At 34.6% G+C, this 13,840-nt stretch overlaps 1 protein-coding gene across 1 annotated transcript; it reads right to left on the bottom strand.

Annotated features, from left to right (window-relative positions):
• Positions 1 to 11: 11 nt before the first annotated feature.
• LOC145611185 (pectinesterase-like) lies at positions 12 to 3,516 on the bottom strand. The gene is made up of 2 exons (XM_081666476.1): positions 2,519 to 3,516; positions 12 to 1,133 (listed from the first exon to the last, which is right to left on the bottom strand). The coding sequence occupies exons 1-2, from the start codon at positions 3,444 to 3,446 to the stop codon at positions 442 to 444; spliced, it is 1,620 nt and encodes a 539-aa protein (XP_081522602.1). The 5' UTR covers positions 3,447 to 3,516; the 3' UTR covers positions 12 to 441.
• Between the last annotated feature and the right edge of the window lie 10,324 nt (positions 3,517 to 13,840).

Here is a 13,840-nt window from a genome sequence, read left to right on the forward strand (position 1 = left end):
TTCATTTACTATTTTCTTAAAATTACAAGAAGTATACATTTAAAATATACATTGGGTTCGATTAATGAACCAACAACTTACAAATAATAATGACAATATGTTTACATGTTAGTAATAATATGATTTGAACTCGCTTAAGCCCTTACGCTATAAATTGCAGCTATGACTAGCATATACAACTACTCTCTCTTTTTTTTTTTTTTTTTTTTTTTTTTTTTTTTTTTTTTTTGAGGGGATAGCATATACAAGTACTTTTTTTTTTTTTTTTTTTTTGACGGGAAAGCATATACAAGTACTTCGTAATAATATACAGAGTAATGTTTAACACATCATTATTCTTTGTGTTTCTAAAACTTGTTCCTGTTTTGACTTTTTTAAAAAGACACTTACCGCCCAACAGAAATAACTTTTAGAGACGAGCATGCATAGTTAAAAATATAATCACAAGCCATATGTGAATGGCACTCCAGAGGCAGGAATCCACTGATCCCCAGCCAAAAATCTCCCAACAGTAAACCTTCCAGCCTCAATCGGACTAGTAATGACACGGTACCCGGGCCACCTGACTCGGCCACGGGTACCTGCTCCGGCACCATAGTTCATATACTCCCCATAATATAGTGTCTTTAACGCAAAGTCCCCATTCCACGGGGCCCACCCGGCTTCATCCACCATTCCATCAATGTTAGACTTCATAACCACAGTTCTTGAATACATTTTCCAAGGCCTCCCTAGGAAGGTCTGAAATGAACCTTGGACAACCTTAAGGTCCGGAGCAGCCTCGATGATCGAGTCGTGGATCACGATCCCCGTGTTCTCATTAGGGTCGGATCTTCCTTGGGCTGTAACGGTGTTCTTTTGGTTGATCATTGGTCTCCTTGCGTATATATTGCAGTTTTGGATGATAGCAGCCGCGTTACCAAATATAAAATCGACTGTACCGTAGATGTCACATTCTTTGTAGAATTGACGCTTGGAGTGGACGTAGAGGGTGTCTTGGTACCCTTTGAAGCTACAACGGTAAAAAATCGAGAAATCGGATCCAGATCGAAGGGCAACTGCTTGGTGTTTTTGTGGTCCGGCTGTGTTTTCAAATGTTATGCCTTTTGCTATGAAGCCATTCCCTGAAATACCTGCATGACATTTACAATAATAAGTAATCTGTCTAGCAAGAATTGTATAAAATATACTTCAAAATTTATCAATATCTAAAAATTTTATTCCATTATGTTTGGTAATTAAGCTAGAGGTTTATTAGGTAGTAGTTACTCCGATCCTAATAATATACTACGCATTATAACGTATGTCAAATTGTTAGCATAGTTTTTTCCAAAATATGTACAGCTTATTAATGTATTTTAACATTCCAACAATTACTTATCTTTAACATATCCACGCTACTTTAACATACAACTCTTTGCCCAACCGTTGAACTTAACAGATACCTAATGCCATTAGTTTTGTCATGTATGGCCTTATTTTAGGAATTTCAAGTTATTAAGGATGATAATGATAATAAAACACATAAAGTTGACTTACCTTTATTTATTTGAACTTAGTTAATCGAACTTGACTATATTTATTTTAAATTATTAGTTGTTATTTGAATATGGATAATCGTTATATTTCTTGAACTTAACTTAGCATAAGTTATTGTTCTCGAATTTATCTTATATGAACTTAGTAATATTAGTCAGAACTTAATTTTCTTGACATAAACTATAAGCGAAATAATAATTGCAAAGTCTAATTATTACCAATTGGTGGAGGAAGTAAATAAATATTAATTATCTTTGGTATGATAACTCAACTTATCATATGAGGATCAGAGGATGTACTTGAAAATAATTCAAAGCAATAGACAATTCACCACTAGTCAACTTAAGGTAAGATGTCAAAAATATAACTCCCAATTCTTTTTGTTTTTCTCATTTGGAATGTTAGCGCTATTTATAAGTTAAGATAATCTTCTAAATTATTCTTAATATGAAAAACACAATATTGTTATGTTGGATTTTATTTTGATTCGTCTTAGTAAGTAATTAACTATTATATAAATATTGTATTTTTTATTATTTTGCAACTATAAATATTTATGGTCAAAGTAATATTGACAAACATGTACAATAAAAAGAAAAAGAACATATAAACTGGAGGGAGTATGAAACAGACGTGCAAATTATTTCTTATTGTCTAAGTTTTTTGAGTCAATTGTTTTTAAAATTGTTGCTTAGACATAGATAAACACATTTAATGCAAGCCTTGTCCTACAAACATCACGTAACATGGATTAGTGACATGCTCAATAGTCAATAGTATAATACAATAATACAAATAAAAGCTTAACAAACTTCTTTATTTATCGGCAATTCATGTGGATTTTTGATGTGATATACGTTTAATGTGCATCATATATTATAGGAAATTAGACGGCTTATTTATAACTCAAAATTATTGGAAATTATTTATATTACTATTAATTTCTAGGAATTCATCATAGTGATGTAAAATAACTCACCAAAAGTTGCTGATCGAAAGGTGGTGGAACCATCAAATACATTCTTGTTGCCCGTCACAATTGTGGCATCAATTCCATCTCCTATTAACATCAAATTCATCATCTTCTTTGTAATCACAACGTTTTCTTTGTATATACCGGCTTTTACGTGTATAATAAATCTCTCTATTCCATTTCTTAGGTGCTTTGTAGCAACTATAGCTTCACTTATAGTCTTATAGTTCCCGGTACCATCCTTAGCCACCACTAAGTCCACTTTCATAGTTAAAATGGACGTGTGGATTAGCTTATGATCGCGCTTGGACATCCATGATGGGATTCCATGGGCTAATAATCGTCGACCACCACCCTTATTAACACCACTCGTACGTGTCCATGTGTAGGGTTTGAATGGTATGGTTGAGAGGGCTCCGTTTATTGCAAGTGCATTAGTAAGCAATAAAGAAAAATTCGTCGATGTGAAAGTGTACATCTTTGAATTCATGGGCACGTTGAGATCAATAAACCCATCTTTGCATGTCTCTAGGTTGGTACTAGCTGCACTCAAAGATGTTTGAATGTCATCTTTTGTTATAGAATGATTTCTTGAGGCTAAGATTGTGTGGTTCATTTCATGTATTGTATCCTCGTATAGCTCTAGACAATCCTCCCAAGCAACCTTGGCTAGTTTGTCGAGTGAACTAAAGTCCATCGACGAGATCAATCCATGGACCATTAGGGCATGATCAAGGGTTAACTTGAAAGAAGTATCGCGAATTGCTAAGGTGGATTCTCGCGATGTTGGTGGAACATTTGAGATGATAAGTGAGTTGCATATTTGAGGGTATGGAGTTTTGTCACATAAGTTTATATGTGCATGTAGCTTATTAGGAAGACATTGGATTGAAGAAAGTAAAAAGAGAAATACTAAAACAAATAGCTTTTCCATGAAGGTAACACTAATAATATATGAGTCAAGAAAATCTAGCTAATTTATAAGGAGTGCAAATAATTTTATGTACACTTTTTATGTTTCTCAACTTTGGAAATAAATGCTTTGTATTTATAGAAAGTTGTATTTGTTTTTATGTGGTTAAAAAAATGTAAGTTGTATTTGTTTTTATGTGGTTAAAAAAATGTCAAGGGATTTGTGTAGTTTAGGAAAATGGTTATCCATGTGAATTAAGAAAGCGAACTAGGTAGAGCACAAAGGCATTGCGATGTCTTGTTTATGATGATGTGTACATTAGTGGAAGGATCTTGTGATAATTTATGGTCGTTTTCAAACTAGCTTACGTACAATATGTTCTCTTCAATTGAATTATTATATGTTGCTATGATTTCATTTGAAGTAAGTCTGATCTGATATGATATTTATGTATCTCTATCTAGCTAACTTCACCTAAGAAGTGATAAAATAGAAAAGTATATTATATATATAGGACCAAGTAGTTGTGTTGGCCTGGACCGGGTCGGTTTTTGGTTTAAAATGCTAATATTGGACTTTCCAAAGCATGCAATTCTAATTTTTGAAACTTCAAGACTAATATTTCTACTTATCCTAGGATAACTTTAAGGCTAGGCCATGCTAGTCATGACTCATGATTAAGTCGATCTATCTTATATGGAAGAATTTGACTATATGTTACTCTAATTTATTTGAAAATCATTATCGCATGCATGAGACTGCATCAGATACATATAAATTTGTATTTTCAAAAGGAAAATTTCACATTTGCTATCAGGGAAAGCACCCTACTTCACATTTATTACCCCTTTAATTTTTTATTTTATATTACTCCCACCCAAAACCCAACATTGTAGATATTGCTACCACTTAACGGAATCCGTTAGGATTCCTTTAAATGGAACAGATTCCGTTAAGTGGGACCCATTATTTCATTAAATAATAATTTAATTTATTAAAAAAAATAAAAATAAAAAATTTTGATAAAACTTTCTAGCCACCTCCCCCTCCCTGTCAGCCATCACCCCCCTCCATGTGTCGGCTTTCGTCCTTCGTGCCGAAGCCAAAACGGTCCCCCAACGCCGGCAAACTCCACCACCACCATTTCCCGAAGTCCACGCTGCTAGAAACCAGCCTGAAGGTGTGAATTCGAAACCCTAAAACCCATTTAGGGTGATTTCGAGGAGTAAGTTTAAGGTATTGGTTCTGGTTTTTGGGTGGGGGAAGGGGAGGGGAGATCGATTCAGGTTAGGGAAAGGGGAAATCGATCGTTTTCGGTTGGGGGAAAGGGGTCGATTTGGGGGAAAGGGAAACGGAAAGGGAGACGCCGATTATGGGGGAAGGGGATGAGGGATCGAGACGGGCATTGAGGGAAAGGAAAATTGGTTGTTTTCGGCTCGATTCAGGTTGGGGAAAGGGTAAACCGGTCGTTTCCGGCTTGATTCACGTTGGGGTGGTGTCGGGGCTGGTGTTTAAGGGTTGGGGGTGGTTATTTTGGGTGGGGGAAGGGATGGGAAAGCGAGGAGGGAGGGGTGGCAGTGAGGGTGGCAGTGGCAGTGAGGGGCAGCGAGGAGGGAGGGGTGACAGTGAGGGGCAACAAGGAGGAGGGTCGATCCCGGTGGGGGTGGGGGCAGCGAGGAGGGGATAAGGGAAGGTGGTGGGCTGTCACCGGCGGCAGCAAGGGGTAGGGAGGTTGCTGGGTTTTAAAAAAAATCATGGTGGGTCGAAGGTGGCAAACGGGGAGGCAGTGAGGGTATCCGAGGAGGGAGGGGTGGCAGTGAGGGTGGTTGATCTCACTAAGGAAATTGTAACCGAAAGTGTTAAGTGGTAAAATTAAAATTGTGTGATTTTGTGTGGTAGTAATATAAATTAAACAATTAAAGGAGTAGTAAATGTGAAGTTAGGTGGTTTTGCTGGTAGCAAATGTGAAATTTTCCTTTTAAAAAACATTGTCAAATCAAAAAGATGATCTAGCAGTCACCTTACAAATGTAGGCGGAAAAAAGGAATTCCGCCTCAAGAACCTTTCGTGATATTTGACTATATGACCTCTCATTCACAACGCTGAACTATTATGGTTAAGACCAAAGACTACTTGGTTCTATATGATGTTGTTATAGGCCAAACCAAACTTTGGACAAAGTAGTATGTATATCTCATGCATTAAGATACTACAATAATTGCTAAAATTATACTTCATTATTGTTTAAGTTTTGAAGGAAGCATATCCTTTTAAACTTAGTCACATCATCAAAAAAAAATTTAAATTTTAAGGAAAATAAATTAAAACTCTAAACGGCATCATAAATGCAATCTTCAGTTATGGAGGGGACTAGTGGAGAACCACTATATGAAATTTCGTAAGACCAAAGTAATGGGCTCACAAAATGTGCATTTTCTCTATAATCCATTGTATTGAAGATTGAAGAATAAATTACATGTCAAATGGTTTGACCAATCTTTCTACATTTACCTTTTTATGCTTAACTTTTAGGGATACATGTAGCCATGTAGGGCTATAAGAAACCATGACTTGGTGAGGAATAGGGCCATATATAACAAATCATGCTTTGTGGAGTTGGTGAGGAATCACCTTATGATTTTGAGGTCATAAGTTCGAATCCCACCAACTACATTTATTTGGCCGGTAGTAGCTAGGGGGATTTCCTTACTTTCCCCCTCTACTTTCAAGCGTTAACTAGTGAGAGAGATGATTGAATAGAGTCTTCCATCTTACCTTTATTAAAATAGGGATAAACAAGCCAAAACGAGCATATATGTAGTTGTATACCTTATTCATGTTCATATTCATATTTACTTAATTTAGTCGAGTCTGAGCTTTCACTCAATCTCAAAAATCTATTCAAGTTTTGCACTTTTAAGTTTAACATTTGAAAAAATATAATTAAAAGAAATAATAATAATTAAATCCTAATTATGAAGTCTAGCACGCATTTTATTTGACAAGAAATTTAAAATTATCAATTTTCATAATTGTGAATCAATAAACAATGTCACTTATTAAATGAGGGTTGTGCTTTTCTTATTAAAAAGACTTGTTTGTTAATATAAATATACGAGTGGTTCATGTTCAAGCTCATTCATCACCATTGAATAAGTTTCAAACTTTCAAATTTTGTTTAAGCTATGCTCTTTTGTATATTAAATAAAGGAAAATTTGACAATTATCACCTTCTGTTATGTTCATTTTAGCAATTACCACCTTCTAATTTTTTTTTTGAAAATTACCAGCTTCTATTTTCAAAAACATCAAAAGTTACCACCTTCTTGCCCCTCCACTACCACGTGACGTCATTTTGGGCTCATTCTTTCCCTTTCCTCCCTATTTTCCTCACATTTCTCATTCCTAACTCGATTCTCATCCCCCCCCCCCTTCACTTCTTTTCCCCCAAACAATCAAAAACACTTCAATTCACTCCTCCAAATCAAAATTGACGAACAATTATTGGTGGTTTGGGGGAAAAAAGTGAAAGGGGAGATGAGAATCCAAATAGGAATGAGAACTGTGAGGGAAATAGGGAGGAAAGAGAAAGAATGGGCCCAAAATGACGTCACGTGGTAGTTGGGGGGCAATAAGGTGGTAACTTTTGATGTTTTTTAAAATAGAAGGTGGTAATTTTCAAAAAAAAAAAATAGAATGTGGTAATTGCTAAAATGGACATAACATAAGGTGATAATTGTCAAAATTTCCTTAAATAAACAAATATAAACAAGTGGCTTGTTTACATACATAAGTTTATTTAAACCTAAAATAGCTACATGTTAAAAATAATAGTATTTAAAAATAAAATAATCTTCTCAAAAAAGGAAGGAAAGTAACGATCGACTATTCTTAATTCTATCCTAATCAAACTACTAGCTAGCTTGACAAGAAGTTTATATGATCCTCATTAATTCTAGGTGGCCCTATTATATTATATGCAGGCTAAGATGTAACATAAATTTATTTAATTACAATAATTACAAAATTATTAGATATGGATCGGATCGGACAACAGGAATTAATACGGAGGTTTTAAAATTAGTTCTTAATAATGCAATAATTTACAATATATGATATGAAAGGATTGTGTGATTTGCACAAATTAGTTGAAATTGCAATTCCTTTGACTAAATTTGCATTATTATCATATATATAAAATAGAAAAAACCAGACCAAAAACATACAATATTAAAAATAAAAAAAAAAATAAAAAAAAAAAAAAAACGCCTGAATTAGCCCAATTATATGATTATCAACAATAATGACACAATTGGCAAGGCAAAGACAACTACTGCATTTCTGTAATGAGACCATATAAGTTCACTTGAATTATCAGCTGTTCATCTTCAATGGCATATGAATCGTGTCACAAGTCACACGTTTAGAGACATGTCTATTACACACACATGCACACGCGCATGCTATATGGAAAATCACGAGTCTATCATATGTAGATACATTTAAATGTATGATAATGTATGATATAGATTATGTGAATGCTAGTTAAAGACTCCTTTTTCGGGTTTGCGCTCTCTTCTTTTGAGATTTACATGCAGTTTGTGCTCTATCTATCTTTATAACTTTCTAAGAAATATGTTGAATACCGGAAAAAGTTAAATGGAGCAATCTTTATGAGAAAGTGTGATAAAAAAAAAGAATGTAAATATCTAAAGATAAAGAGAGTGAGATATTAAAAAATTATAATTATAAAGGCATAGAGCACGTATATTATATTAAAAATATATTAAATATCTCTATAATATATTAATTAAGCACCATCCAACTCACATCACTAAGTATTGAAAGCGAGCTACACCTTTCATTATTGAAGGCATCTATAGTACGTATATGACTATATCCAAGTTGATTTATGCACCCTACGTTTACATAATCCACACTCAATATCTCGTGAAACTTTAAGGGTGTTAGGTTTGATAAGATAATTTCAACGTCTAAGCTTTATGTAATTGTAATACAAAACACTTTGTTCGTCTTTAATTTAGGTAAATAGCTCTATCCAAGAGTCTTGGTTGGTGAAATTTGATGTGTTACAATTAACTCGATATTTTGCCATGTGTCTTTTCCTATTGTATGATCCCTAATTAGGATCTTTTTTTTGGTTATAATTAGCCAATAACAAGTGATTATTCACATGTTACATAACCCAAAGTGTTGGTGAAAATTCAATGTAATGTTTTATATTGAGATCCTATCATAGGACTTCTACCGATTAGTGAAGCAAATTCTTGCATACATGTTAGTGCATCGGCAGAAGAAGACGTTTTATTGGATCAAAATCTCACACTAGTCAAGTCGAGAGAGAGAAGAGAGGAGAGAGAGAGTTGGTCAGTGGGGGTACTAAATAGAACTAGGTACATATATACGGCGTCACTAAAATAATATTCTATTTGTTCCTTAAAAATTGTCCTATTTGAAACACTGCACATAATTGTATCTTAAACTACGTATTAATCCTATCTATTATCCCATCCAAAAAAAAAAAAAAAATCTTTATATTTTTTCTACCATTTGAACAGAGTTCAAGAAGACTCTTATAATTAATAGTGAGTGGACATTTATACCCTTATCAATATTTGTTTACTTATTTGCCCTCATTAATAAAAACTACTTTTGTAAATTTTATTAATTCATATAAATAGTGTGCATATATTTATACCCTATGAATGTTGCCTACGCATGCGATGCGCGCGTGGGAGCTAGCTCTTGCAGAGAAGTTGCATTTGTAGGACTTTAGATACTTTAAGCGGAATTTCATGAATCATATTCATAAGTATCTAATAACCAAGACCATTGCATAACACATAAAGAACATATAATTGTACCTTTGAAGCGTGATTCCACGTGCGATCGAGCGAGAACAATGGGAGATACAGAATTCCAAGTGTGATTCCTCTACTTAGTCTACGGGCACAGATTAAACCTCCACTAATGCTAGTTAGTTGTGGCTGAACCCTTCAATCAACCTTCTATATATGGAGAAGAGAGACGTGAACTAACCACGAACCACCACGACGAACACCACAAGCCACCACGAGGGGGCCCCGGCCGTACGGACGTGAGGGGAGTGGGGAGAGTCGTGAGTGAGGAGAGAGAAAAGAGAGTTTAGGGTTTTTGGGAAAAATGGTTGCCTTGTTTCACAATTTACTGATTGTTAATTATTACTTATTTCAATCCAAAGCATAGACTTTATTTATAGATCACATCCCTAAATAAAAGTCCATGTCAAGCCTAAAATCCTAATCCTAATCCTAATCCTAATCAAACTACTCTAGCCCAACACTCTATATGGTATGTCATGATCTCATGAGGCCCATTAATGGGCCTCTTACTTGTTTAATTCAATACCCTTGTTCTGTGACCTTATAGGATCTATTCTATTGGGTTTTGAACTATTTGACTAGCCCAAAGTTCATTCATTGATCATATCTAGCAACAAACAATGACGACCCAAAAGAGCGAACTTATTATCTCCATAATAGTGATCCTTGATATATCTAGTTACTGCACTTATCGAAGACATAATTCCTTCAGTATTGACATGTGATTACACCATTGGTTTGGGTGGTAGTTTTAATATGCACTATTTGGTTTATGTGTCTATATGATGACTTTGTAGAAGGAATTGAAAGCCACCAAAATCTTTTATGACGATTATTTTTAAAACCCTCTAATTAATTTGCATCCCTTCATATCTTAAGGGGTAATTGTTAGTTTAGAACGAACTCTTTGATTTGCATGTTTTAATAGTACTTTGTGTAATAGTTCTAGCATGGTTTTCTTCAGATGAATTTTTTGTGAGTTTAGGTTAAACGGAGTAATAATATGTTGCAACTAAAAACTTTATAATGTAAGTTCTTTAATGTTCTTATCTATATCAAATACTAAAGCAATAACCAGTAAGTTATATTTTTCCTCTTTAATTCCTTCATTTTCTCTCTCATTATTGATACCAGTTTTGTTTGTTTGTTTTATTTTTTTTCTAACATTAATTTCCCTTGATTTTAGGCCAGATTTTAAAGTTTTTTATATATATTTCTTGATAACATCTGCTCAAATATCACTATTTAATATGAATCTCATTCACAATGTGCCATCAAACAATGTACTACCTCCGTTTCGTTTATATGCAACTTTGGTATATTAATTATTTGTGAGATATACAAAATTCAAAAGTTGCATATAATACGAATCAGAGGTAGTACATTTCAAAAGCTAATAATCCTTAACAATAACAATAGTTGCAGTAAAAGGACGAAATTGTAGATAAGAAGAGCAACCACGAAGGAGTAAAAACTAACCATCTTTTGTACATACTTCTTTTTTCTTTTAGAAACTAATAATAATAACATATAAAGTATAAAGCATAAGAGACTTTTTATTCAAAAAGAAAAAGCATTACAATTTTTTTGTTAAGGAAAAAAACTTTGAATTAATTAATGATATGTTTCATGAAAAAAAAAACATTAAATATATTAATGAGGGTAAACATATTGATGACGGTTAAAATGTAAATACACATATTCCATAAAATCTCTTATCTTACATCTGCAACAACATTAATATGTTGTCTCATGGTAGCCTGCTCCAGTCCCCTTTTTGTATATATCTTTGTACATGTTTTACAGTATAGTTGGTAGCACACTATTAAAAAAAAAAGAGTTATCTTATATTTTTTTATAAGGTAGAGATATAATTAATATTAATTGTAAGTATGTAATCACTAAATTATAGCATAATATCTGTTGGGGTTTGGTGAGTCCGACTCACCGCGGAAGAAAACCCGAGCCAAGACCACACTCGCAATAATTAAAACCATAAAGCATAATTAACTTAAACAAGATTAATAAAGAGATTATATCTTTAACGCGTGCTTCGCCCATCAAGAGGGGCTCTTACTTCGAAAGCTCAAGTCTTGCTCACACGAAGACCTCCAACGAAGTCTACCCACAACTCGAGCACCGACAACGGTCTATTGCCTTGGAGTTAGCAAGGCCCGACCTAAACCCGAGTAATTAATGTGTTCAAAGGTATTCACAATGGTGATGCCTTTTTCAACACTTACTCAAGTGCTTCTCCTAATACCCCAACTTGGGTATTTATAGGGAAAAACAAGAGTGAGAAAAGCTCTCCCATCACTGTGGGACAATTTAATTTTTCCATTTTATTTTAAATCTAAAATAAAATTAATAATCAAGCTACTAATAAATCAACAAGTGGCAAACTCACATGAGAGGGTAGGTGAGGACCATTTGGAGAAGGGGGGACCAAACTTGCTCCCCATCACTGCCTCTCCCAAAACCGGCAAACACATTCACCAACCCCCAATAAGTCCGCGCCATGTGGCAGCCCTACCCTTGGGCACCAAGGCACCCAAGGTGGGCTGTAAGCGCTGCTGCCCCATGCCTCAGCCCAGCAGGCCTCGCACCAAGAGTGCAGGTTGCTGCTAGCTCCCTCGGCCAGCAGGCCTTGCACTTGCGTGCGGGCTGCTGCTGCTAGCATGCCGCGCACCATGTGCGGGCTGCTAGCCGCAGCATGCTAGCACGCCACGCACTAGGTGCGGGTTTCTAGCCGCAGCTTGCTAGCAAGCCCCGTACTTGGTGTGGGCTTCTAGCTTAGCCATGCCCCTAGCACTCGGCTTTCCGATGCTAGGGGTATTATGTTGATTTATTAGTATTTTCTCATCTCGTCTTTTATTATTTTCGACTCGACTTTCGACGCTCGGTTTCGGCGCTCCAAGCTCGAATTTCCGACGTCTAAATATTAGTTACTCGGGCGACTCATTAATTACTGCCGAATTAATTCGTCGCTTTAGTTGGTTAGTTGCTTGGGTGTGACCTGAAGGGTTCAGTCAAGATTAAGCTGTAATATTAATTATACATTAATAATACTGATCGGAAGCGGCCTCCACCCAGGCATTCCGATCACTTGACCTCACTGAATAATTAGCTTTCTAATAATTCCGAACCCTCTATCGGAATAATACACTTGTTCGAAGGACACCATTCCTTTCAATATCAAGCAGAAAGAACTCCTCAATCATGGCTAATTATGACACGGATGCCGCTCTAATAAAATTATAAAGATATACTCGGTATATATATATTTGAAATATAAATTTTTAAGTAAATAGGATATACAATAAAATATTGTACCTCCATGGTAAAATTACCCTTAGATGAGCAAAAGTTACCCTAATATGAATAAAAGTTACCCTAAAATAAATAAAAGTTATGAAATATTTATACTTTATTGATAAAAGTTACTCAAAAAATTGTAAAAGTGACCTTAAATTTGATAAAAGTGACCCCCAATATATTGTAAATTACTATACACCTAATGTATACAAAAGTAACTCTATTTGAAAACTAAAAATCTAAATGAACACAACTAGAACTCAAGTGACAAAAAGATTTATGGAGTATCTTCTAACCATATAAAGTTACAAAGTTTTTAGTTTTGATATTCCATTGGCAATTTTTTGGCATTGGAATCTCTAAAAATACCAAAGTGAACAATTTTTGAGGAATGTAGTGAGCATCTAATACATTCTAATTAGGTATACCATTATACGGTTCAAGGAGTTTGCTTCCCTTTTTTTTCAAATAGAAAATTCCCCCTATATGTGAATTTTTTGGCTTGTGGTAGCACTTGTCCTTGCGTTTCCGTTTGTTCATACTAAGGTAATTTGATAATTACTCCTTATAATAAGACGATTAAGAGATATCATTCTAGCTTTAACGGTTCTAATAATAAGTAATGATTGATTGATTTGATATAGCACCATCCTTTACTCAAGGAACTCTTTTAATTCGAAAAATGATTATTAAGCGTTTAGGATATTTTAGAAAATAATACCGTTAAAATCACACAAATTTGATTATAACATCACAAGTTTTAAACTAACTCCACCAAAAAACATAAAAAATTAATTTCACCACCACTTAACTTTGCTAAATAATAATCCGTTAGTAGGCCCCACATTGTACATGTGTCAATTATTTATTAAAAAATAAAAATAAAAAACTCTAAAATCTTAACCCAGCCACCACCGGCGTTAGAGATGGAAATGGATCGGGTTCGGGGCGAGAGGATCATCACCCACCTCCATCCACTCCACTCGATTCATCCACCTACCACCCGCCAAAACATCCACCTGTATTCATCCATCCATCATCCACGAGTAAAACGGATGGTTCGGGTGATAATCGGTTGTACAATATGAGCATTTAAAATTAAAAAAAATAATTTGAGAAAAAGGGGGGAAATTGATGAAAATGGCGAGTAGTGCCAAAAATTTGCCATTTATCAATCCAAAGGAGCTTTGTTAATTATATTTTATTATTTAGGACATT

The sequence above is a fragment of the Chenopodium album genome, chromosome 24 (assembly GCF_948465745.1).
Source record: "Chenopodium album chromosome 24, dcCheAlbu1.1, whole genome shotgun sequence".
Taxonomy (NCBI): Eukaryota; Viridiplantae; Streptophyta; class Magnoliopsida; order Caryophyllales; family Amaranthaceae; genus Chenopodium; species Chenopodium album.

What these genes read in the sequence shown, in the direction of transcription:
- LOC145611185 (XM_081666476.1), bottom strand. Translation starts at nt 3,446, where the DNA reads ATGGAAAAGCTATTTGTTTTAGTATTTCTCTTTTTACTTTCTTCAATC. An exon ending in CTTTCGATCAGCAACTTTTG is followed by an intron (nt 1,134 to 2,518) that starts GTGAGTTATTTT and finishes AATGTCATGCAG; the next exon opens with GTATTTCAGGGAATGGCTTC.